This window comes from Megalobrama amblycephala, linkage group LG12 (assembly GCF_018812025.1).
Source record: "Megalobrama amblycephala isolate DHTTF-2021 linkage group LG12, ASM1881202v1, whole genome shotgun sequence".
Lineage (NCBI taxonomy): Eukaryota > Metazoa > Chordata > Actinopteri > Cypriniformes > Xenocyprididae > Megalobrama > Megalobrama amblycephala.
Genome location: NC_063055.1, coordinates 37,018,586 through 37,045,286, shown reverse-complemented (window position 1 = coordinate 37,045,286; position 26,701 = coordinate 37,018,586). Strand labels below are relative to the sequence as shown.

Genomic DNA, 26,701 nt, shown 5'->3' with positions numbered 1-26,701 from the left:
GTAAGTCTTATAGGGGGGTTATCTTGTCTCATTGTTGGGGGCAAAAACACCCTGTACTAAAGGCATGAAGTGAAAAGGCAATTTAAGACAAGTATAGTATACAAGACGAGTATTAACGGTTGTAGATGCTATACTTGCATGAGGGGTAAATATAATCTTGTTTATGGTGCAAATATGGCTACTTTTACAGTCACACAATTTATAAAATTAGTCATATTCTATTTGTACTCTGTACATTTTCTGAAGTTACATCCACAATCACATAAAGTTATATAGATTGTCTCCAGTCCATCAGCATGTGCAGCAGATCTTATGCTTCTACTAAAAATCTTTGTATAAAATGCCAGTTTTCTGAATTGGACACATACACACTTGTTAGTTTAGTATAGCGTGTAGTATAATCATTTATTACATGTCTTTCTGTAATAGATTCTGATTGGCATTCTGTGGTCAAGTATTTTTTTTTTTTTTATATTATGTGAAAAAAGTGAGATATTAATATTAAAGTGATTCAAATGAATTTTAGTAGCCGTGTAATAATATGTAGTCCACTTTTAATTTCATTGTTGTTTTTTAAAATGTTGCACCCCAACAGATGCAGTGAATGATCCTTAATAAATCAGAAACATGGTAAGTCACTCTAAATGTTTAATGCTTTTTATTATATTGATTTAAACTACCTCAGATGACTATTTGACCTGCTGCTGTCATGCTGTAGAGTCGTTCATGTTGTTCACTGCGTTCGTGTATCTTCTGCCGATCACAGATCCGGATAGCTGCTCTGAATGCGGCGTCTCAGGCTGCGGATGAACATGAAGACTCCTTCAGAAGCACTAAGCCAAGTCAAACAAAGGAAGCCCAGGTGAGTCACATGCTTTCAAAAGTTCATCAAGTTATGGCTCATGTAGTCTGGTAGAGTGACAATATAGAGCTCAGACTCAAGGTGGAAAAAAAAAAACACCTCAATTTTATTCAGAGGAAAAAGATGCTTTTTGTTGCAGATGTTGATATTTATATGGCCAAAAATGAAGATGAAGTTTTAATGCTTATAATGTAAATCAATGAGATCTTTATAAAAGTATAGCAGATACTAACATAAATGCATATAAATATCAGTCGTCACTCTATATCTGCCAATAATATGCCTTAGTTAGATAATTAAATGATTAGTTTTATGATCAAAACTAGGGTTGCAAAATTCCAGGAATTTTCAAAGCTGGAAACTTTCCATGGGAAAATATGGGAATTAACGTGAATAAACAGGGAATTTGCAAAATTGCAGGTTAGCCTATAACAGGGTACTTAAATAATAGTTTCAGCATCATTACTCCAGTCTTTAGTGTCACATGATCCTTCAGAAATCATTCTAATATGATGATTGATGCTCAATTATCAATGTTGGAAACAGTTATGCTGCTTAATATTTTTTATAACTTGTGATACTTTATTCAGGATTCTTTGATGAATAAAAATTTAAAGAACAGCATTTATTTAAAATAGAAATCTTTTGTAACAATATATACTACCGTTCAAAATTTTGGGGTCAGTCATTTTTTTTCGTTCTTTTTTTGAAAGAAATTAATACTTTTATTCAGCAGGGATGATAAAAAGTGATATTAAAGTGATATTTTTAGAAAATATTTCTAATTTGAATAAATTCTGTTCTTTTAACTGTTTCCAACATTGATAATAACTGAGTATCAAATCAGCATATTAGAATGATTTCTGAAGGATCATGTGACACTGAAATAAATAACACACAACAATTGCTGCAATAAAAAATATATTTATTTTACATATTTACTAAATTAGAATTAATTGCATGCGAAAAATAATTGAATAACTATATATACTATAATAAAATAACTGTTATTTCATGTTATGACCAAACAAAATGTTTATATTTGTTTTTATATGATACATTTTATATAAATATTCTAAATTTATATAAATTTCCCAAAATTTCCAATTAATTCCCATAAGTTATCATAAATTCCTGTTAAGTTTCCAAATTAGAATATTTCCAAAATTCCCCAGGTTAAGTTCCCGTGGAAAATTTCCGCCCCTTTGCAACCCTAATCAAAACTCTGTAGTTTTAAAACATATAATGCAAAACAATGATGACTGCGAGATGAACAAATAAACGTTCCTCAAAAGCCTGATTATCATATTTGATACTCACATTTGAACATGATTTTTCTAAACAATTATGTCTGGATAATCGAGTAAGCCTAAGTTGCTTCAGTCCAGTATGTGTTCATCTTGAAATATTACTAACAATATCAAAGTTATTCTTATGTTTTCTTAAAGTCAGTAAAGATTTCACAGCACAAAGATACGTGAACCACGAGTTGAAGGTGGACGTTTTTACAATTGCACTAAAAGAAATTTTACTTGCTAAAACAGTACAAAAGTCATGTAATAGATTATGTAAAACATGTTTTCAGCAAAGTTCTGATTATGCTGATAATTTATATGCTTTAGAAATTTAGTATCAAGTATAATACAGCAGGCTTTATAGGGTTAAGAAAAAATACAATTTTTGTAACCATTTCCTTCTCATTTGTGTTGCAGGAGGCGGAAGCGTTTGCACTGTATCATAAAGCTCTTGATCTGCAGAAACATGACAAGATTGACGAGTCTGCCAAAGCCTACCATGAGCTCCTCAAGACCCCACTGCTCAAGGAGGTACAGCATGCATCATCCAGATGAGATCCAGAGTATCTTTTCATTTAGTTTGCTCTGGACACCAGTGTTTTTTATTTTGCAAAGCCAGTTTGTGACCAGATTTTGTTGACTTGTTTGTTTTCTTGCACCAGGCAGTGGCATCTGAAGATGAGAAAGTGGGACTGAAGCATCCTGGGCTGATGTTGAAGTACTCCACCTATAAAAACCTGGCCAGTCTTGCTGTGCTCAGAGATGATCTAGACACTGCCATGGACTTCTATGTACAAGTAAATAAATTTTCAACAAATCCCTCAGTTTAAGGTGCATAATTCATCCCACATGCGTATTTAGCGGTTTACTAGAACTACACTGCTGTTCAAAAGTTGGACAGAAGAGACTTCTTTCAGAAGCGTAAAAAAAATCTCACCGAATGATAGTGTACATTTGATGTTAACATGGCAGTAACTCCTCCAGTGTAACAGAAAGATCCAGTGAACGGGCAGTCACATGGTTGTGTCTGATTGTTTTGCAGGCTGTCATGCTGGACTCCACAGATGTGAATATGTGGTTTAAAATGGGAAAGTTGGCCTTGAGGAAGGCCAGCATGCCTTTGGCCCGTCATGCCTTTGAGGTGGGCTTACGCTGTAACCCGGACCACTGGCCCTGCCTGGACAGTCTCATCACAGTCCTCTACGCTCTCAGTGACTACAGCTGTGAGTCCACAAACATGTGCAACACACAACCAGAGCACATCATTCACATCCTCACTGTTCGAACTTTTGCAGTTTTGATTTTAGAAACCTAGATCTTCTAGAATCAGATCACAGCTATTCATCAGCTTTGAAAAAAAAAAAAGAAATAAAAATGGACTGCATGATTCATCAGTGCTAATTTATTTATTTTTTTAAATCAAAATATAATAACTTCTCTATCTCTGAAAGGACTTTTCTGTTTATATACCAAGGCCATATAAGCGAGGGAAAAATAATACACTATAATTAGGGCTGCACGATATATCGCATGCGATTGTCACGCGCATTTCGTCAGTAAAGCCGGTTCCCTGATTACTGCTAAATCGCCATCACCTGCTTTCAAATGTTGCGGCATTTAATAGACAGAGCCGTAGATCACTGAAAAGCCACGCAATATCTTCGATAATGAACGCGATCTACGGCTCTGTCTATTAAATGGCGCTCCATTTGAAAGCAGGTGATGGCGATTTAGCGGTAATCAGGGAACCGGCTTTACTGACGAAATGCGCGTGACAATCGCATGCGATATATCGTGCAGCCCTAACTATAATACATAATTCATTATAATAATAACTTATTTCCTGCTAAGTATTCAGTAAAGTCCAGTTCTGGAAATAAAAATCCAATTAAAGGATTAGTTCACTTTTAAATAAACTTTTCCTGATAATTTACTCACCCCCACGTCATCCAAGATGTCCATGTCTTTCTTTCTTCAGTCAAAAAGAAATTAAGGTTTTTGATGAAAACATTCCAGGATTTTTCTCCTTATAGTAGACTTTAATGGGCACCAAACGGTTGAAGGTCATAATTAGTTTCACTGCAGCTTCAAATTGTTCTACACGATCCCAGATGAGAAATAAGGGTCTTATCTAGTGAAACCATCGCTCATTTTCTGAAAAAAATTGAAAATTATATAAGTTTTAACCAGAAATGCTCATCTTGAACTAGCTCTCTTCTTCTTCTTCTTCTTCTTCTTCTCTATTTGAATTCCAGCAGTATAGACGCTGCTAAGCGTAATACTGCCCTCCACAGGCCAAAGTTTTAACTAATGTTTATATGCAATATGCTAGTTCAATAGTATATAATAATTAGTTCAAACTTTGGCCTGTGGAGGGCAGTAATACACTTAGCAGTGTCTACACTGCTGGAATTCTAATAGAGGAGAAGAAGAAGAGAGCTAGTTCAGGATGAGCATTTAAGGTTAAAACTTACATAATTTTCATTTTTTTTTCAGAGAATGAGCACTGGTTTCACTAGATAAGACCCTTATTTCTCATCCGTGTTGAACAATTTGAAGCTGCAGTGAAACTAATTTGGACCTTCAATCGTTTGGTGCCCATTCAAGTCTACTATAAGGAGAAAAATCCTGGAATGTTTTCATCAAAAACTTTAATTTCTTTTCGACTGAAGAAAGAAAGACATGGACATCTTGGATGACGTGGGGGTGAGTAAATTATCAGGAAAAGTTTATTTAAAAGTGGACTATTCCTTTAATGTTTTGTCCATAAAGACCTTGATTATGAAAGATAATGTATAAATCTTTTAATACACACCTGCCATGAGCTCCAAGATGATCAAGTGATGGTATATGCTTCTCTACAAGGCATAAGTCTGTGTGATTTCATCTTCATTTTACAGTTAACTAAATGTCTATATATACACACGAGTCATTGATTGAAGTATGAAAACAAATATATACTTTATGCAGTTTTCCACCAAAGAAAGCTTGAAAAATTAAGACGTAAATGTTATTATTGTAATGTTGCATTTGTACTAAGACATTATTATTATTTTATATCTTTTAAAACTTTTTAATAAAATTTATTTTTTTATTAAAAACGCTTTGAAAAAGTTTTTATTTTACAGAACAATAGTATTATTATAATGGTAATATATTTCTTATTTTGTTTAAAATTTTTTGTTTGATCCATCCATCCATTCTCCATACTGTGTATTTTTCACAAAAATCATTATAATAGTCATTTGTTATTTTAAAGTTACATTTGAATGGGTCAAAAACATTGGGAATCTGTCCTATGATAACTCAAGTTTGAAGAGTTTTTTGTAATCTCTGTTGACTTTATGGTTACTGAAAGAGATTTTAGTAAAGAGTGTATTCAGGTGTGAACACACACATTTCCCAAGCCTTTCCCAAATCGTTGCACCCTAAAATGATGGTTCTCACTCAAACTTATTATTATTATTATTTTTTAATGAAGATTCACTCCTCTACATAATCATCATTTTAGAATTATTAATTCTTTTAAAGGTGCCCTCGAATGAAAAATTGAATTTATCTTGGCATAGTTGAATAACAAGAGTTCAGTACATGGAAAAGACATACAGTGAGTCTCAAACTCCATTGTTTCCTCCTTCTTATATAAATCTCATTTATTTAAAAGACCTCCGAAGAACAGGCGAATCTCAACATAACACCGACTGTTATGTAACAGTCGGGATCATTAATATGTACGCCCCAATATTTGCATATGCCAGCCCATGTTCAAGGCATTACACAAGGGCAGCCAGTATTAACGTCTGGATCTGTGCACAGCTGAATCATCAGACTAGGTAAGCAAGTCGAACAATATCGAAAAATGGCAGATGGAGCGATAATAACTGACATGATCCATGATAACATGATATTTTTAGTGATATTTGTAAATTGTCTTTCTAAATGTTTTGTTAGCATGTTGCTAATGTACTGTTAAATGTGGTTAAAGTTACCATCGTTTCTTACTGTATTCACAGAGACAAGAGTCGTCGCTATTTTCATTTTTAAACACTTGCAGTCTGTATAATTCATGAACACAACTTCATTCTTTATAAATCTCTCCAACAGTGTAGCATTAGCCGTTAGCCACGGAGCACAACCTCAAATTCATTCAAAATCAAATGTAAACAATATAACAGTATACAATACTCACATAATCCGACGCATGCATGCCTCATACATGACGAACACTTTGTAAAGATCCATTTGAGGGTTATATTAGCTGTGTGAACTTTGTTTATGCTGTTTAAGGCAAGCGCGAGCTCCGTGGGCGGAGAGCACGAGATTTAAAGGGGCTGCACAGCATAAATCGGCTCATATTTAATGATGCCCCAAAAATAGGCAGTTAAAAAAAATTTATTAAAAAAAAATCTATGGGGTATTTTGAGCTGAAACTTCACAGACACATTCAGGGGACACCTTAGACTTATATTTCTAGGGCACCTTTAAAATAGACTAAAATTGACTTTTCCCTCAATAAACTCCTAATTTACTGCTTATAATAGTTAGTAAGATAGTTGTTGAGTTTAGGTATTGGATTAAGGGATTAAGAGATGTAAAATATGATTATGCAGAATAAGGCATTAATATGTGCTTTATAAGTACTAATAAACAACCAATATCCTAGTAATATGCATGCTAATATAAAACTAGTTAATAGTGAGAACTGGACCCTAAACTAAAGTGTTAGCTTGAAATGTTTTTATATCGCAGTATATACAGCAGTAACACAAAATATTGCAATGTTGTTTTTTCCCCCCAATATCATGTAGCCGTAATATATGTTAATTGGAAAAATACTTCTGGTGCCAAGGCCAGTGAACAAGTATGCGGTTACTGTTGTGAATGCTGTTTCATGTTGTCTTTACCTTGATTTCCTGCCACTAGCTACTTTCATCATCTTCTCTGTAGTCACAGCGTTATGTTCTTGTCTGTTTCTCCCGCAGGTTGTTTGTACTACATCTGTAAGGCTCTGGAGAAGGACACAGGCTACAGTAAGGGGCGAGTGCTCAAAGAGAAGATCTTTGAAGAGCAGCCCTGCCTCAGACGAGACTCTATGAAGATGTTCTCCAAACTGTATGCACCTTTTGCTAGTAATGTGGCATCCAACATTTGTCCTGTTGAAGAAGAAACTTTTTTGAGTTTGTATGTGTCTGTGTGTTTTTTGGCTGCAGTGATGTGTCGGTGCAGTATGTGGATGTAGATGAAGATGAAGCCCACAGCATTGTAGAGGAAGCGCTGGAACTGAGGAGACAGAGACAGGCTAAACTCACACGGCACCCGGTAGCTGACCTGCAACTGGTTCAGCCTATCAAATACTTCACGTGAGTCCAGGCCACTGTTAATCCACAGACTGCTGCTGGAATTCATCTTACAGTTTGTTTGAAGGAATATCATGGGTTAATTGAGTAACTTTTTTTATGCATAATAAAACTATGAATTATCCAAACGTTCAAATAACATTTAATACCATTTATGTAATTTATTTATGTCTATGGACTTCTTGGGTGTCAAATATAAAATTAAATATAGTTTTGAGCAGCAGTTATCAGGGTTCAAGTGCTTTAAGGCCTTGAAGCGCAATTGTAAGATATTACATATTATATAGCAAGCCTGTAAATGCCTAAATCAGAGACGAAAAAAAAAACAGGTTATTTGCCCTAAAAATATTGTGTTTTTGAAAGTTATAGCGCCACCTATGGCCCTATCTCCATAAAAGTTTGCATGCTTGTTTAGAATTGTAAGCCACATATGCTCACATATGTTATTGTTTAGGAGTTATGGGCTTTTGCGAGCATTTGGCCATTCCCATTTTCTAAATGAAACTGTTATAGCTATCCAAATGCTAAAGTTCAATATTTTCTTGATAATTATTGACCTAGTAGAGAGTCCAGAGAATTCTACTGCAGTAGTTTTATCGAGTCAAACAGGACAAGCGAGTTTTGTTTCGATAGGCCTCCGTTAACCTGATCTAATAGGTGCTCAAAATTCATTGGCCGATGGCAGCCGTGTTTTTCGAGATACTTGGACCAAGACACTGCATTCTAATTTCTAAGTCATTCGGATTGAATGTTGTGTAGCTGTAGCCATTTTAATGTTTTTTTAATAATTTTATTTTATAGTGCCACCAAGTGGCCAGCCGCTGCGTCCTTTTTCATGTGGCCACAGACTGAACTTGGATGTACTGAGTTTGGTGTAATTATCTCATTCCCTTAAGAGTTATAGCCATTTTAGTAAAAGTGGCCACAGCCACATGTTTATGACGTTTCGGTCAAGGATTCCAGTGATGTTGCAGACTCAAGTGACAAACGGTTTAGGAGTTATGAGCGTTTTCATACTTTTGATCGCTGTAGCGCCATCGTCAGGCCGATCAGGGCGAGCCTTGGTGACGTTGCCTCAAAGTTTTAAGTATTTACGACTTACTGCCTGATTACTTTTATGGCAGAATGTTGATCATTGAAAATCCTAACAATAACAACAGGGTTTCAGCGTTATGCGCTTGAACCCCTAATAAAAAACAATTGATGATTTGATGTTGCATTTTAACAGCTGAGATACTTGACTGTGATTGTTGAAAATTAAAAGGCAAAAAGGCTGTAAAAAAAGATGTAAAAAAGAAATGGCAACTTTTCTGTATTTATTTTTCTGATTTTTCTTTAATACACATATATTTATACAAGTTTACAGATTTCTGCCTGTACACTACCTTTCAAAAGTTTGTGTTTGGTAAGATTTTAAAAAATATTTTTTAAAATAAGTCTCTTAGGCTATATCTACACTAATGCAGATCCTGGAAAACTGAGATTTTTTTTTTTTAAGACAATCTCCCAAGTGAATACATTTTAAAAACGCAGTTTTTGTGTTGTAGTGTGGACTGTGAAAACTGGGGTATTTGAAAACAATGACACGTTTAGTCATGTGATGCATATTGTTCCTGTAGATACCTATGTTTATAGGTTGAACAACTTTTGGTAAACAGAAAGCATTTTAAAATAAAAACTTTATGCTCACCACCACAAAAGCTGCATTTATTTGATTAAAATATAGTAAAAACAGTAATATTGTCAAATATTATTAGAATTTAAAAATAACTGTTTTCTATTTGAATATAATGTAAAATGTATTTTATTCCTGTGATTATATCACCCACCCCTAGTTAAAGCTCAAAATGCATTATTTTATTTTATTTTATTTTATTAAAGGGATAGTTCACCCAAAAATAAAAATTCTGTCCTCTTTTACTTGCGCTCATGTTGTTCCAAACTTGTATGAGTTTCTTTCTTCTGTTAAACTGAAAAGAAAATATTTTGAAGAATGTTGACATTGACATCCATAGTATTTTTTATATTTGTGTGTGATGTATTCTTACCTCTATAGGTGGAAAAGTGTGGGCGAGAGTTTCTTGGCCATGTACAAACACCAGAACGCTTGCCTGGTCCCACGGCCTGACTTTGGCCGCCGAATCGATTTGTCAATGTACCGTGACCCGGACTGCCTCCTGCAAATGCCCACCAGCACTCCAGCGCCCGCCACTGTTGCTTCAGACCCTCCTCAGCCTCCCATGAATGTCAGTGTACCTCAGGACCCCCCTGCCCCTCCTCCTGGTCCCAGCAGCCCAAGCTCCAGTCTGCCCCCATCCACCGAGCTGCTTGTCCAGCCGCAGGCCGAGCCCATCGCTCCTGGAGGAGTACCGCAGAGCCAGAACATCATTGAGATCAGCACAACCACAGTCACCACTACTGCTGCTAATGGAGCTGAGGATGCTGCCGTCACCACGGTTACTACTGCTGGTCAGTTTGAATGTGTACATGACGCATGAACATATATGCAGTCTCTCACCTGTAATGTGAGGTACAGAACAGAGATTAACGATGTGAAGATTCCCATCACAAAAATATCAAAAGTGCCTTAAAAAATATTAGGGCTGTTAGAGTTTCTCAATTAAATTTGTACTCAATTTTAAAAAATCCTCGATTGCAATTTACCCGTGTCGAATAACCGGCAAAATACCGGAAGTGGCACATTCCACGGACAAGAATCCATGAAACGCATTATTAGAGTTTTTTTAAGGCTGTGTGATATATTAAACCCATTTAAAGGTGCCCTTGAGTGATTTGAAAAAACATTTTAAATTGTTCCCTGATATCTACATAGAGGGTATGTGGCTTTTTTATGGCCGAAAATTGTCCAGATATGGTTTTACAGCTCCATTTATAACCCCACAAATAGCCCCTAGAATGAAAAGGTCTGTTTTTGCCTTATTTGGAAGGCTCATGAATAGTAATATGGTGCTCCGCTCTGATTGGCTGTTTCACTGTTCGGCTCCTTCCAGTAGCTCACACTGATAGCGAACAAATCTGTACTGTACGGCGTGAACGATGGAGAGTTTTGGTATTCAACCTTATATGTTTGAGCCTGTTTCTGACGAAGATGCAGATGTAGAGGAACAACCAATTTTGTTGCGATTGGCCATAGACGTTTCTGAGTGGTAAGTTAGTCTTTATTTTCAGTATGCACCTGCAAAACGTAACTGTTACGTCAATGGAACTAGCATATAGCGTTAACTTTACACTATAACTCATAACGTCAGTATTTGCAACTTTGTTTTTAGCATTGTAAAAAAAAATAATTGTAATAATGTGTCGCTGTATGGTTTTACAATGATAGCTTCTTCACTTTGCAATAACAACTCTAAACAACGAACGAAAATTTGTTTCTAATATATTGACATTACCGATATGATTTTAAATTTGATTTATTTAGCCAACCAAAGTAAAGCATAGAAGACATTCCAAAAAAGCAGTGTCATGTTTACTACTCAGCTGCCGTAGTGTGATTACGATTTAGCTATTAGTAACAAAAACTTACATCGTCTATAAATATCTTTTTCCACAGGTGTACGCATACAAGTCATACAAGTTCTCAAAAATAAAAATATTTGAAAAAAAGTGACTAAATGTCTTGTCAAATGACTATCGTTTCAGTTTGAACGGTGTAGAAAGTTAGCTAGAAGGATCGAGTATCTGTAGCTATCTGTAAGCAAATAAACTAACATAGTTAGCTTCGGTGTAATGTGTTGTTGGTTAAATATAGGTCAAATTATAATTATATCCGACAAAAGAGAATTGGCATATGTATCTACGGTTATGTTATAGATTTATATAACAAAGACAGTAATAAATTTTAACCTCACCGTTAATAGTAGTTACGTAAACTTTGCTATTTGTTACTGTACTAGCATCTTGCATTAGATCTAGACAACACTGGGTACATGGTCGTTAATGTTGTTAGCTCACTAAGAAACTTTACATTTAATCAGAAATAGTTTCTACAGCCAAGATGTGGATAAAAGCACTAACGTTACTTACTGCTTGCGGGAATATAGTTGGAATTACCCCTTTCTTCAGTGTCAAACGCTGAGCGAAGCCTGCTTGATATTGTCCCAGGTTAGAAAAGCTGTCCGTGGTGAAATGGGCAGAGCAAACTAACAACTTTGAGTTAAATTGTTCCGGTATCCGGTTATAGATAAACATCAGCCATGCCTTTTGACAGTTTTTTTCTGGAGGAAGACTATGAAAAGTTTTCACATCCCCTTCACAGCCTGGAACATAACATTTATTTCCATGATCTGCCATTTTCGCTGTTATCCTCGCTTGGCTTGTTTCTTCACTCTGCTTGCAGAACTTCCGATGATTCCGCTGGGCGGTTCCGCCTGGCCTGGATAATGAGCATATGCAAATATTGGGGGCGGAGTCCCCGACTGTTACGTAACAGTCGGTGTTATGTTGAGATTCGCCTGTTCTCCGGATGTATTTTAAACAAATGAGGTTTATATAAGAAGGAGGAAACAATGGGGTTTGAAACTCAGTGCATGTCTTTTCCATGTACTGAACTCTTGTTATTCAACTATGCTAAGGAAAATTCAATTTTTGATTCGAGGGCACCTTTAAAAATCATAATATAGTGTAGTGCTATTGTGAAATCACAAATGCTGCAATTCAATTAATTAAATGTATATGCCCTGCAGGTTTAATTTATATGTGCTTTAATTATTTACATTACGTGCGTCTCAGAGCTTGTTCACAGTAAATGCTTCTCCATATGAACTGTTATCATTTACATGCGTGGAGCGCATCTCAAACTCCATATCTGTATATGCTGTGAGTTTGGGCTGCTTATAACTTTCATCTGGGAACGCGATGTGCGCCATTTCGTCAGATTTGTAAGGTAAATTGTTATAAACCTATGCCAACACAATACATCAATATGTTTCTAAATATGATAACTGTTCATCGCGATTGCAAAATAAATGTTTAAATGCGCACTCTGAATTTGCATGTTTTGATGTCCACATATTGTTTTTCAAGAAATGATAGTGGCTGTAGCATTTCTATCATAAAGAAGTGGCCAAATACTAAAGAGTAAGTTAACGTTTGAATTAAATGTCATTTGGCCAATATTAAAGGTGCCCTAGAATCAAAAATTGAATTTACCTTGGCATAGTTAAATAACAAGAGTTCAGTACATGGAAAAGACATACATTGAGTTTCAAACTCCATTGCTTCCTCCTTCTTATATAAATCTCATTTGTTTAAAAGACCTCTGAAGAACAGGCGAATCTCAACATAACACCGACTGTTACGTATCAGTCGGGATCATTAATATGCACGCCCCCAATATTTGCATATGCCAGCTCATGCCAGCGAGCTCGGGGGGGCAGGGAGAGTGAGATTTAAAGGGGCCGCAGCCTGAATCGGTGTATAGTTAATGATGCCCCAAAATAGGCAGTTAAAAAAATTTATTAAAAAAAATCTATGGGGTATTTTGAGCTGAAACTTCACAGACACATTCAGGAGACACCTTAGACTTATATTACATCTTGTGAAAGAACGTTCTAGGGTACCTTTAAACAAGGATTTGATCTGCTGTAAAGTGTAATAACAACAATCACAGGCCGTTGGCGCCCTCTGCAGGCATTAGTTATAATAATGTACATTATTTTTATTATGTATTTTAAGAGTGTCATTCTAATAAAACCATTTGATTACTTGCTTTTTATACTTTATTTGAACCAAATAATATTTGCCTCATTGTTACTATAAAAACTCAATTAATCGTGAAAATAATCAACCGATTACTCGATTACCAAAATAATCATTAGTGAAAGCCCTAAAAAATATATAGAAATTATTTATATATTATATTTGTTTGTTTTTTTCCCCAGTAGTTTTCACACAGGTATTAACACTGACACTGATGATGGCACTTTTGTTCACCCTACAGCTCTGGATGCTGCCTTGAGTGATAAAATGAAAAAAGGCACCAAGAGAAAACGTGTGGTAGAGGACAACGTAGAGACAGCAAAGAGACGCTCTGCACGTGTCCGGAACACCAAATGCAAGAAAGAAGAGAAGATTGACTTCCAAGAGCTCCTGATCAAATTCCTCCCCTCTAGGTGTCCATTTTACTAATCATCTATTTTGGGTTTTTTGCTCTAACCTGCTGTGACCATATCAAGCAATGTGCTTTAAGACATTTTGTCAGACATGTGCTTTCTATTTTTGTTTTGTCACATTGGTTGAATCCTCCCACAGTGAAAGCTCATTAGACCAAAATCGTGCTCCACATAGCTGTATATAATTAGATTTCAAATATACATGTGCTTTAATTGCCTGTAGGGTCAATACAGCTAAAGTAAGACAATTTCTGATTATTTGTCATTGCCATTGTTTTAAAGCACCCCCAGTTAGGCTTCTAATTTTATTTTGGAGTCTCCTACAATAGGTTTACATGCATGTAAGGTCAAAATGGCTTGATAAAGGATCAGGTCTCTCTAAAACCCTCCTTTCCAAGAGCCTGTTCATCTTGTCCTTAGAAAGTGAAAACATACTCAAAAGGTTTTGACTTGAGCTTCTTTATTTTCAGGCTGAAAAAGTTTGAAGATGATGAAGATGAGGAGAGTCTCAGTAACATGGACTCTAATTGTGACGTCAAACCTGATTCCCAGTTGAACCGCGGCTCCGGATCCAACTCGTCTGAGTATATCATCTCTATGGAGTCAGGTACAGATTCTGATGTTTTCGTTTTATTCGTTGTTTTATTTCTTTCTGCATCTTTTTTTATTTTTCTCTCTGTTCTTCGTGGTCCGTCAGAGCGCAAGGATGTGCATGCGTTCTTGCTGGCGAACATGCAGAACGGCGGCATCCTGGAGCTGATGATGCGGTTTCTGAAGGCGGTGGGGCAGATGTTTCTGGAGGAGTGGCCAGCGGGCCTCGGTGGAGTGGTGCTGGATCTCTTCACCTGCTGGAGGAAACACAGCGCTGGGCTGCCCAACCCACTGCTCAGAGATTCCAGCAACCAGCACATAAAGGTGAGACGAGCAGTCGCTGCATTTGACCAAGTCATGACCAAGAGGTTCATGTACAACTTTAAAAGATATTCATGGTTTCGTTTGAGACACTTGGTAGCAAGTAAAGGAGATTTGCACCCTGATTGGGACATCCATTAGGAAAAATTCAAGTCACACAGAAGATCAGTAATTTGATGACAGCTTAGGACATGACAACACTCAAAGTACTTTAGGTTTCTGTGCTAAAAATGTACAGTGTGAAATATCTACCAAAAAACAAGTAAATATATTTATTTAAAAATAGATACTATAAAATTAAAAGACATTTATTTTAAATTTATAACGCAGCTTTTTTAATGAGGCAACAAAATATGATAGATAGGACAGAACAAGACTAATATTCTTTCATTGCGCAAAAGTATTATAGTATAAAAGGCTCCAATACAGCATAAAGCAACATGGAGTCGCAGCGCTGTGCTTCTCGTTGGAAAGTTTAAAACTCAAAGGGATTAGATCTTTTCAAAAGTTTGAGCCTTTTTAACAGTTTTAAATTTCAGTTAGTGAGCATGTAAAGAACAATTCATAGTGCTCTATGCTCCAGTGTTGTGATTTAACAGACACCCAGTAGAAAGCAACACGATTTAGAAATAGCAATAAACTCTAGGAAGATGAAGTCCTTTCATAGACCTTTATCTATTGAAGCACAAAAATAAGTAAAAGAAGATTCAATTCAGTGGCCTATTTGTGCGCTGTCTGCGATGGGGCATTCTGTGTGTGTGCGCTTCTCTTTCCTGTTATTTCTGCAAGGCTTTAAACACGAGCAACTGATAAACTTCCCGAATGGACAGTGACAGCAACTGTCCCGACACCCGAGCATCTTTCACAAGCTCTAAAAGGTAGTTTAAATGAAAATGCACGCATTGGCGATAATGCATAAACTGACATTGTGTAAAAAATTTGGAGAGTGTGAAAACAAAGTTGCCTCTTAAAGGTCCCGTTCTTCGTGATCCCATGTTTCAAACTTTAGTTAGTGTGTAATGTGGTTGTTAGAGTATAAATAAAATCTGTAAAATTTTAAAGCTCAAAGTTCAATGCCAAGCGAGATATTTTATTTAACAGAAGTCGCCTACATCGAACGGCCAGTTTGGACTACATCCCTCTACTTCCTTCTTTAATGACGTCACTAAAACAGTTTTTTTGACTAACCTCCGCCCACAGGAATACACAAGAGTTGCGTTTGTAGAGTGTGTTTGTCGCCATGTCGTCGAAACGCTGTTATTTTCATCCCGCAGTCCAATCACCGGGTCTGATTCCGGCTCAAATTGATAGGGTAAAATTAAAGACATGTTTACAATAACACTGAGCGCGTGCATCTCCACGTTATGGTAAGAGACGTGACCTTTCCGGGCAAGGTTCGCTAAGCTGCTGTCGAATCACAACACAGGAACCGCTGGCACAATCAGAACTCGTTACGTATTTCTGAAGGAGGGACTTCATAGAACAAGGAAGTCATCAGCCCGTTTTTATGACAGTGGAAACAGCGGTATACAGATAAGTAAATTATGTGAAAAATACTGTGTTTTTTTACACACGAAACATGAACACATGTTATATTGCACACTATAAACACAATCAAAGCTTCAAAAAACCACAAAAAACGGGACCTTTAAATGTATAAATGGTATAGATTTTTTACACATTTAACCTGTTAACGGTCACCCCCACTTATTTTGTTTTTTAGACATGAAAACGCACTATCCAAACTTAAATGGTTGTAATTCAAGAATGCTTTGGAATATAGACATAAGGCTGGTCTTGTTTTAAAGATTAAGTTTAAGTTTATGAAAATGTACAAATATAATATTTTATATAAAATATACATTTTACAAAACAAGTTTTAATCTAAAACTGCAAGGAAATCAAAGCCACAAATCTGAACAAGTTGTGTTCCAAATTTCAGGTTGATATCTCAAAAAATGAGCTTTCGGTAAGATTTTGTTTGGGCGCAGTACCACACTTTTTCACTAGATGACAACCAAGCTCCATTACTGACCATATAAAGGCGCCTCCATTTCCATATATGGTTTGAGTGATCTGAACCATATATTTCCATTATTTTCACACAATTTATGAAGTAGACATTCTATATAGAAGTAGTATGGGAAGTTTGGCAGAATTTGATATGAATTCAGCCTCTAATAAACATAAAAACATGTATGTGGGTTATAGATCGATGGGGTATGGATCCATGAAAACAAACATGTTTCAACCAATCTTAAATTATTTTTCATGTTCATCGCTATTTCAAAACAAAGGTCTGTACATGCCTTATGAGTATGAAAATATGCTTGTTGCAAATTGATAAATTACTGCTCCTCTGAAATTTATTTTAAAAATCAGTCACCAAATATGAAAACTAGAGATTCTAAGCTTTCAAATGATATACAGTTTGTCAAGATTAGTTTAGGTTTAACATAGAATATTACTCGGTGGGCCCACAGCCATTACATATTTAAAACAGACTGTCAGACAGTCTGACAACCCCTTTCAAGTGTGCACATATATTTATATTTAGTTTGTTGATTATATACAGTTAGCCATCTTTGTGAATATTACATTGCACTGTTTTGTGCTCTCTCTTCACAACAGGGTGAATATGTGAGTGCTGAGATATTTTAGTATCAACTCAGTAGTTTAGTAGCAACTGTTTTAATCACTGTTGCAGTGAATCGAATTGAGAAAAAATTTTTGTTTCTCAAAGATATTTTTGAAAAAAATGTGTAGGTAAATACTGTTTATTCAGTATTTATTGCTCTATGAGGCATGTACAAATAAAAGCGATGAAATATTCTTCATTACATACTTAAAAACCATGTGGGGGAACATTTGAACAGGATTTTACTGTATTCTACATTCCGTCCCCTTGGAATTATAAGGTTCTGTCTGCATTCTGAGCCGTTCTGAGATATTGTTTTCTAAATAATGTACACAAAAATCACATAATGTAAATAAGATGTCACAGAATAAGAATATGTGAATAACTCATGGAACACACACACACACACGCACACACACACACACACACAGGTTTGTTTTGCTAATTTAGTGAGGACATTCCATAGGCATAATGGTTGTTATACTGTACAAACTGTACATTCTATCCCCCTACACTACCCCTGCCCCTAAACAGAAAACGCTCCACAGAAAACATTCTGCATTTTTACATTTTTAATAAAACATTGTTTAGTATGTTTTAAAAGCTATTTTAAATATGAGGACTCATGAAATGTCCTCATATTTCATGTTTATGTTGTAACACCAGTGTAATACCCACGTCATTATACAAATTTGTGTCCTCATAAATCATGAAAATAAGCACGCACACACACACACACACACACGTTTGTTAAACCTAACCATCACAGGAAACTGTGCACATTTTTACTTTCTCAGAAAAACTCATTCTGTATGATTTATAATCCTTTTGAAAAGTGGGGACATGGGGTAATGTCCTCATAAATCACCTCTTCTTGTAATACCTATGTCATACCCATGTCATTATACACATTTGTGTCCTTATATGTCACAAAAACGCGCGCACACACCCACATACACATCAGTGGCGACTGGCGAGTGGTGCCTTTTTTAACCAGGTATGCTGGGCTTTCCGCGTCCAGATTCCTACATTAGTGAACTGTTGTAGGAACAGAAGAATGATTTAGAAGCATGTTTATTCGTCAGCTCATAGAGTGAAATAGCTACACGTGTTCAGTCAAAGGAATTTTTTTTTTTGCCACACATACTGCTTGCACCTGCCTGGCAACAAAACTATTCATCATGCCACCTGATCCTGCTGTATTTCTCCCAGTGGAGCTACTGAAAAACAGACAGAAACCAATAAGTTAACGAGTGTGCTTTTGGCAAAAACTAGGTCACAAACACTCTCTGGTATGTAAATGAATATGCAAATTAACATACAATATAATAATGTTTTTAAATCAAATTTTTAAAATTGTAATTTATTCCTGGGATCAAAGCTGAATTTTCAGCATCATTACTCCAGTCTTCAGTGTCACATGATCCTTCAGAAATCATTCTAATATGCTGATTTGCTGCTCAAGAAACATTTATGATTATTATCAATGTTGAAAACAGTTGTGCTGCTTCATATTTTCATGGAAGCCATGATACATTTTTTTTTTCAGGATTCTTTGATGTATAGAAAGTTAGCATTTATTTGAAATAGAAATCTGATGTAACAATGTTAAAGTCTTAACTGTCACTTTTGATTAAGTTAATGCATCCTTGCTGAATAGAAGTATGCATATTGCTTATATTTACATTAAATTATAGTAGATGCACCTGATTATTTTTTGAAGGCTCTTAATAGCATGAAGTGAACTTAATTTTTTTCTTAAATCTGCCATCTTTCACATCAAGCTTTGTATTATTGACATTTTTGCCAACCAACCTCAGCTCGTTTTATTTACTTTACTTGCCCAAATGTAAATGAATACCAGTTATTATGTAACTTCTTAAACAAAACGAAATATGTAATTGTGGTCGAGTATTTCTAGTTTACATACTGATTTAATTTTTCATGAATTCATTTGCTTCAACATGCCAGATGCATGTAATAGATGTTTGCAGGTCGGACCGCTGTGTTGTTTGTACAGTACATCAACTAAGACATATTATACTGCCTACTGTGTAACAGGAAATGATGCTGATGAGTCTCTGCTGTCTGGAGCTGCAGTTGGAACAGAAGTCTATGATGAAGGGCCGGAACAGTAAGAACATCACAATCAGTCAGACTTCTGTGTTGTGTTTGACATCAGGCACTCATAGGCTGATATTATTTCACAAACCATGACAAGTAATCACACAAATGTCATGTGCTTGTATGATTTACAGTGTCTCAGAGGAAGACCATGTCTGCTTCAGGAAGGGATTGTGGGGAAGCAGATGGACTAGAGACCCGCTTTCAGTCGGATATGTTCCTCCTGACCATGGCCTCGTCTCAGAGAGATCTGTTTGGAGACGACTGGCTCTCTTTTGCCGTCAGAGTTCACTGGCTTAAAGCACGACACCTCGCCTTTCAGGCAAGAAAGCTCAGTTATTAGAGACGCAGACATATTTTTCTAAAGGTGTTGTATGCTATTAAAACACATTCGATTATCTCGAGTAGTGCTGACTCAATCATAGATATGATAAATTACACGTTACACTTTTATAAACCCGTGCGATAGTGGTTTTTGCACTCTATACGTGAATATATGTGTGTTAATGTGCATTTTTTAGGGGGACATGGAGGAGGCACTGGAGTGTTACGACATGTGTGTCGGTCTGCTGAAATGTCAGACGAGTGAGATGGAAAAGATCACCATCCTCCTGCCCAACCTCAGCATGGACAATGCCATCTCTTTAGAGGAGGTACAGTACAAATAAAATCAATCCCTCAAGACACTGTCACATCTGTGAATTCATAGAAGAGCCACTCTTGAAGAGCCCAAGTGCTTTTCACATATTTATACATCAGCCAATGGAGTAGAAACAGCAACATAGTGTTTCCAAACATCTTGAAACATGAATAAACTCACATCTTGTTCAAGACTCTATTAATGATGACAGCTGAATTTGTGAGATGTAGACTGAGAGAGAGAGAGAGAGAGAGAGAAAGAAAGAGCTCTTTCATTAACATTTTTACTAAAGTAGGTCAAACACAGACTCCGATGCAGAAGTAACATTAACATGCAAGAATAAAAATAGAAACAAAACTTTAAAATAGGTTTAAAATTGAATACAATGCATGAAATTGATCAAAAATGACAGTAAAGACATTTATAATGCTACAAAAATGTCTTTATGGAACCATAGATGAGCAATATCACACGAGTGATCTATATATGATTGGCTTTAGCAGTGGTTTTCCAGCCTTTCCCAACTTTTTTCCTGGAGACCCCCATTTTAACATTCAAAATCCTCTTCTAGACACACATTTCATTTACTGACAGGGGCTACAAAATCAGTTACGTTTTTGGTAAATGCAACAACAGCAGAAACATTAAAATAATAGCATTAAGAACTACGGCCGCATTTGAGTTAAAAAATAATGTTATCTACTACCATGTAGGCTACTACATGATCAAATAAAGTATTTACCAATGCTTTATAAAATTATAAACCTAATATAATCAGTGCTTCCCACAGGTTTGAAATATACTTGCGGTGGTAGCCGGGCGAAAAATCCTCCTATTACCCACGGCACAAAAATCGTCTACTGCATGTGACAAACAAATAATGTCTGATTTTTAACAGTATTTTTATTTATTGAAATTAATTTTAATTACATAGCATATTACATTCATTTAATTACATACTAATATGCATTATTATGCAATGTAAATTATGCAAAATTACAGCATTTAAATAGTTCACCTTTTCCTATGTTCTCCTTGCTGTCATATAGTGTCTCTTTCAGTGAATGGGACACAGATTTTACTAGTAAAATTTATCAAATGAATAATATATGTGTCAAATAATGTTCTTAGTCTTTTCTTCCTGTGGGGGTGACTACAATAATTTACTATGAATTAAATGGAAATCAAATTAAATACAATTTATTGTGTAACCAAAATACCAATAATGCCCAAAAGAAAAAGAAAAAACGTAGCGTGTGACTTTTAATTATAAACAAGCCCGAAATACACCGGGACTCTTATTTTGAAATGTCTGTACTATTGCAGGCTGATCCTTCAGATTCTTACAACCCTATAAAACATTTTATATAAAGGCCATGAAGTAGACTTTGTAATAATTCATCAACTTGAGTTCATTAGCAATCGCTTGGCATAAATCTGCGCTTTTCATTGATTGAGAATCACTTTGAAGCAGTCTGAAGCGCTGTTGCGTGAGCTTGTAGGACTCGCAACAGCGCCCCCTTGTGACTTTGCAAAATGCAGCGCCCGTGCGAATGTTAGCGGGAGTAAACAGTTCTGATGCACACATAACGAGCTGGTACGGAACGACTAGTTTATCAATCGCGGATGGTTTCATTATCTTGCGCGGATATAAAAGTATAAGAGGATAAAAATAATAAAAACAAAAATGTGTCTCCAAATATACTTGGGCGGCCGTTATTATACGTGGGCGGCCCGCCCAAGTAAAGTCTATGTGTGGGAAGCACTGATAATATTCCAGCCTTTAAACCATTTTTATGAAACCAGTTGTCAAAATGATTATAGGTATTTTATCAGCTCAATGAATAATTCTAGATACCTTATTATCCTAATTGTTTAGATTTTTAGAATGCACATTAACTTATTTTCTATTAACTGGTTAAAATTTACAACAGCGCATAAAAATGTGGTCTGAGTTTCACAAACAAAAACCGCAGAAAGGCTGAAAGAAAATGTAAATCCATTCTCTGTCAGTAGGTGGCGCCTATGCAACTGCAGAAAGAGAGTCGTTCTCCTTAAACCTCTGTAAACAAAGCAGTGCTACGCTTTTAAACACTAAGCGTTACACAGATGGAAGATGAAAATAAAACGCCATCAAAACTTTTCTCAAGGCAGTCAGTTCCCTTCAGAGATATATTCATAGAATTCATTCATATTTAAATTCATATAATTTCCCTCAGTACTCGCTTGTAAAAGTTGCAAAACTGTACTTCTTTCCGACATTTTTTCCCCAAACAAAACGTAACCTACGCTGCATGTGCTCCCTACGTGAGACTGTTGCTTACTATGCCTAATACTAGACAGTATTTACAGTGAGTTTTTCTAATCCTGGCAATCAATACGGCTTTAATGATGATTAAAATATTAAACTGTAATACTAACTGTCGGAAATTGCACTGCATTGTCAAACTGGTAACCTTTTCATCCCACCCTAACCCTAAAACTAGAGTAAGCTTGATGAACCCTTGTATATCTTTAGCAACCCTATGTGGGGTTCACTGAAAGATTCTTAGGGGAAACAAAATGGTTCTTCTATGGCATTGCTGTGAAAACCCCCTTTTGAAACCTTTATTTTTAAGAGTGTACATTTAAAGCAGTACTTAAAAAATTATTCTAGGATCTGTTAATGCCAAAAAAAAAAAAAAAGAATCTGGTGTCCTGCCTACACTTTTCATTTAGTAAAAACTAAGGAGTTTTTGCTGCTTATTTTCCAATAAAGTAATTTGGGTGAACTGGAACACTTTGTAACTTGATTTTAAAAGAGCAAGGGTCCAGTTTTGCACAATGTGACCCAATTAAGTATAGAAAGATAACAGATGTTTTGTCCTCATTGCTCTGTTTAGATTGAGAAGAAGTTGAAGTCTCTGGAGCGATGTCAGTCTTTAGAGGAGATCCAGAGACTGTTTGACACGGGAGACTACCAGTCTGTGGTGCGTTTACTGCAGCCCACACTGAGCTTTGGCCACGGCTCGGCGCGACTGAAACCTCTAGATTACATCAGCTCTGCCCCTGAGAGACCAGCACAGCTGCTACTGCTACAGGTAAATCACACAAGCATTCTCCTTAATGTGCCCCAGTTATGCTATTTTAAAAGTTCATCATTTTGTTTTGGAGTCCCCTACAACAGGTTTACATGCATTCAAAGTGCATTCTTATAATATCCACTGCAGCATCAGCTCTCTTCTCACAGTGTCTGAAACGGTTCAATAAAGGATTCGGTCTCTCTAAACCCCTTCTTTCAGAGAGCCTACTCCTCTCTGATTGTGAGTCATTGGTGATTGTGATTGGTCGAACACTTACGGCCCAGAAATACTTACGGCGAAGTTCTTTTTCGTTCTTCGCTTGGGGTAAAAAAAGTAGTTCAAAATACATGACCAGAGATATAATGTTAGTGAACATCCTGACATTGTCAACACTTTATACAATAGACTGCTTTAAAGCAGCAGCTTTACAGTATTAAACATGAAAAAACAGAGTCAATGTCTCTTTTGATTAGAATTACAACTTCAGTTTCTACTATAAAGTGGCTCTCCAGTGTGTTCATGTTTTACTCACTTCTGACCTTGATGGACTGAACAGAAGAAATTAACAGGAGAGAATTTCCCATGTCAATCAAAGCGGCGCCTCAGAGCCACACCTACTTATTACATAATCACCATGAATCAATGGTAGTTTGAAGGTGTTTACCAGACAGAGCAAACTTTTCTGGAAAGTTAACTTTGGCAAGCTGTTTCAAACTCCCGAAACAAACACACAACTTCATTTTGGCCTGATTTTGATCGAAATAACGTCACAACAGTTTGAAGTTTCGCTTGAAGTATATCGGATCCTTTGCAGCACGTGTCGAAAACCAGATGACCATTACCATATCTGAATTTCTGCTCCGAAGGCTTCCTCTGCACAGATGCAACCGTAAAAATGGCGTCGGTTTTACCATATAAATTCCAGCATGAGTCTTCATCCTTTGGAAGTGCATCAAAGTAGATTTGCTTTGGAGGAGCAGAAAAAAGCATCTTCTTGACATGAACAACACAAACCAAACTCTTCCAGTCTCAGCTACAACTACAGTGGCCAAAGTAGATGTTGTTCACGAGCAGCCAATGAAGACCATAGACTGACATTATGGAAATTTGTTGCAAACCTACGTAAATTCGTGCAGGAAGTAAGACTGGAATTACTGACGACTTGTTTCAGTTCAGAATCAGTTCTTTCTTTTAGGAGACAATAACTTTATTCATCTGCACTTTGATCTTTGAAACTTTGCAGACATTTTACATTCATGATCAGCTCAATTTATATTACACATTACATGAAAGGTCATATCCAAAAATACAGGCTTTTTTTTGGAAAGCCTGTATGTATAATCCATTGCAAAGTTATTATTAATATATTATAAATCATTCATAATACCTAATATTTATTTATTTATGTAGCTAAGGGTACGGTCACTCAGGCATTAATGCAAAGTAAACCCCTTCATGATAATTCAAGAGTCCTCCATTTCACATCTGGGGTCCTGATCACTTTACTTTACTGTACTGTACCCCTTACAAAGCGTTTAATAAATTAAAAACATGATAATTTCATGTATTGAGACACTACAGACAAATCCATTGTTTTTTCATGCGTGAGTCTATTTGGAGTTTTAGTCTTTTTCAGACTAGTGGAAAGCATCCAAAATACACATTTAATTGTTTATTTTATTACACTTTTAATTTCATTATTTTAATTACAGTATATATCTTCAGGTGTTTTCCAAAATCTGCTTTTAGTCCTAAAAACTTAGTAAATCCTTTTTTTTCTTTTCTGGTTGCCGAAAGTATTTATTTATCGAGTGATAAAAAGAGATATCCAGATTCCAAAAACCATTTTGTACTTTTTTTTTTTTTAACTCTAATTTGTCAACAAAATGAAAGCTGTAAAAGATTACATTTTTGAGCAGCAAATCAGCATATTAGAATGATTTCTGAAGGATCATGTGACACCGAAAACAGTATTACAGTATTACAAGGTGCAACCTTGGTGAGCATCCAAGAGTTCTTTCAAAAACATCTTCAAAACTTTTGAACGGTAGTGTATAATGCATAAAATTAGCAATTATGAATACCTTTGTTCTGCAGTATATACAGGCTTCAAGTAAAGTTCTGACTGGATTGTCTCATAAACACAGTTATGTTTTATCTGAGGATCAGTAGGAATCATATCAGAGCTCAAAATGATAGAGTCAGCACGTTAAAAGCTAGTTATTATTGGTATAATGACTAGCTTTACTCAGTGTGCGATATCCCATTTGTCTTAGATGTGACCTGCTTGACCGCACATTTCCTAAACCCTCAATTCTACAAAAATGTGGCATTTTCACACACTTAACCTGTTGACTCCACATCTGTCTTTGTTTTTTTTTCTTCCCAGAGTTCCCTGCTGCGGCTGAAAGACTTCAGCACCTGCTTTGAGACATCTGAAGTGTCTCTCAATGAGGCCATGCAGCACTTGAACTCCACATTACCCAGCAGCCCCTCTGCCAAGGAGGAGTGGGTTTCCACCATCACGGCCCTGCTGAAGGGCATCGAAAGCTGCATCACTGACAAGCCCGAGCTGCTGTGTCACAGCCCGCGCTCCACAAACCTGCCGCGCCTCGCCAACAACCTCATACAGGTCTGTGTGGATTAACAGGAGTGTGTTTGTATCTACATGATCACGCGTCTCATTTTTTAAACTGCTGTTCTTGTTCTCTAGTTGATAGCTAACAGCATGGTCTTACCTGATGACCCCAAAGAGGCTCATTTCTCATCACTGTTGCCATGGATTCTGCTGTACCACCTTATCAAACAGGAGGAGGCAGCGTTTGACTGCATGCTGCGGCAGCATATCACAGACGAGGATGACGATGGTACGAATAAAGAAATATAACATCAATAAACGGGGCTCAACACTAAAGATTTCTTCTACTGGGCCAGTGGTTCAAATTTTTAATATTTCAATATTTTCACTTAAACAGATCAATAAAATAGTTATTATTTTCGTTGTTTTTCATCCATGTAACATTGCATTCAAATAAATAAGGTTATGTCACCAACATTTCAGATGACAAGTGAACAGTCAGTAATAAAATAATAAAAATCACAAATAAATACCACAGAATAAAGATACAACTTAGTTTTTTTAGGTAGGTAAAGTATTCAGGTACAGAAATTGAATAAAGTAATTGAATGTACACTGCATAGTCTTCACTGTATAAATATAGATTAATCTTTATTGAAGTTACAACAATCATTCAGTCAGGAGTAGTAGGTCATTTTCTCTTTTTCTTTTGTTGTTTAATTAACGTTAATGGCAGGTATATCAGAGCTGTCACTTTAAGACCTGATGCACGGATCCAATATATCCATGCGTTTTTTTCCCTCAACTGTTTACGTTTACTTAAAGACATAAGGTAGTGGCCAAAAGTGATGTCCAGAGGGGATATTTGTTTTTTAATGACCCTACAAGTTCGATTAAATCATGAAAATATGAGGAAAATATTTAATATTTTTAAAAAATGTTAAAGGTGCCCAAGAATGCTTTTTCACAACATGTAATATAAGTCTAAGGTGTCTCCTGAATGTGTCTGTGAAGTTTCAGCTCAAAATACCCCATAGATTTTTTTTAATTAATTTTTTTAACTGCCTATTTTGGGGCATCATTAACTATACACTGATTT

The 26,701-nt window shown here is 36.1% G+C and overlaps 1 protein-coding gene across 7 annotated transcripts in view; it reads left to right on the top strand.

Annotated features, from left to right (window-relative positions):
• The window catches only part of cabin1 (calcineurin binding protein 1), a 127,030-nt gene that overhangs the window by 598 nt on the left and 99,731 nt on the right, over positions 1–26,701 (top strand). For all 7 annotated transcript variants that reach the window (XM_048210955.1, XM_048210956.1, XM_048210953.1 and 4 more), the window contains exons 2-18: positions 596–630; positions 767–862; positions 2,575–2,688; positions 2,820–2,954; positions 3,200–3,380; positions 7,140–7,269; positions 7,368–7,517; positions 9,571–9,983; positions 13,477–13,648; positions 14,119–14,255; positions 14,346–14,563; positions 19,260–19,332; positions 19,457–19,644; positions 19,844–19,975; positions 22,845–23,042; positions 25,414–25,656; positions 25,738–25,891. In XM_048210955.1, coding sequence (XP_048066912.1) covers positions 628–630; positions 767–862; positions 2,575–2,688; positions 2,820–2,954; positions 3,200–3,380; positions 7,140–7,269; positions 7,368–7,517; positions 9,571–9,983; positions 13,477–13,648; positions 14,119–14,255; positions 14,346–14,563; positions 19,260–19,332; positions 19,457–19,644; positions 19,844–19,975; positions 22,845–23,042; positions 25,414–25,656; positions 25,738–25,891 — 2,737 coding nt within the window. In that variant the 5' untranslated portion in view covers positions 596–627. The remainder of the gene's footprint in view (positions 1–595; positions 631–766; positions 863–2,574; positions 2,689–2,819; positions 2,955–3,199; positions 3,381–7,139; positions 7,270–7,367; positions 7,518–9,570; positions 9,984–13,476; positions 13,649–14,118; positions 14,256–14,345; positions 14,564–19,259; positions 19,333–19,456; positions 19,645–19,843; positions 19,976–22,844; positions 23,043–25,413; positions 25,657–25,737; positions 25,892–26,701) is intronic.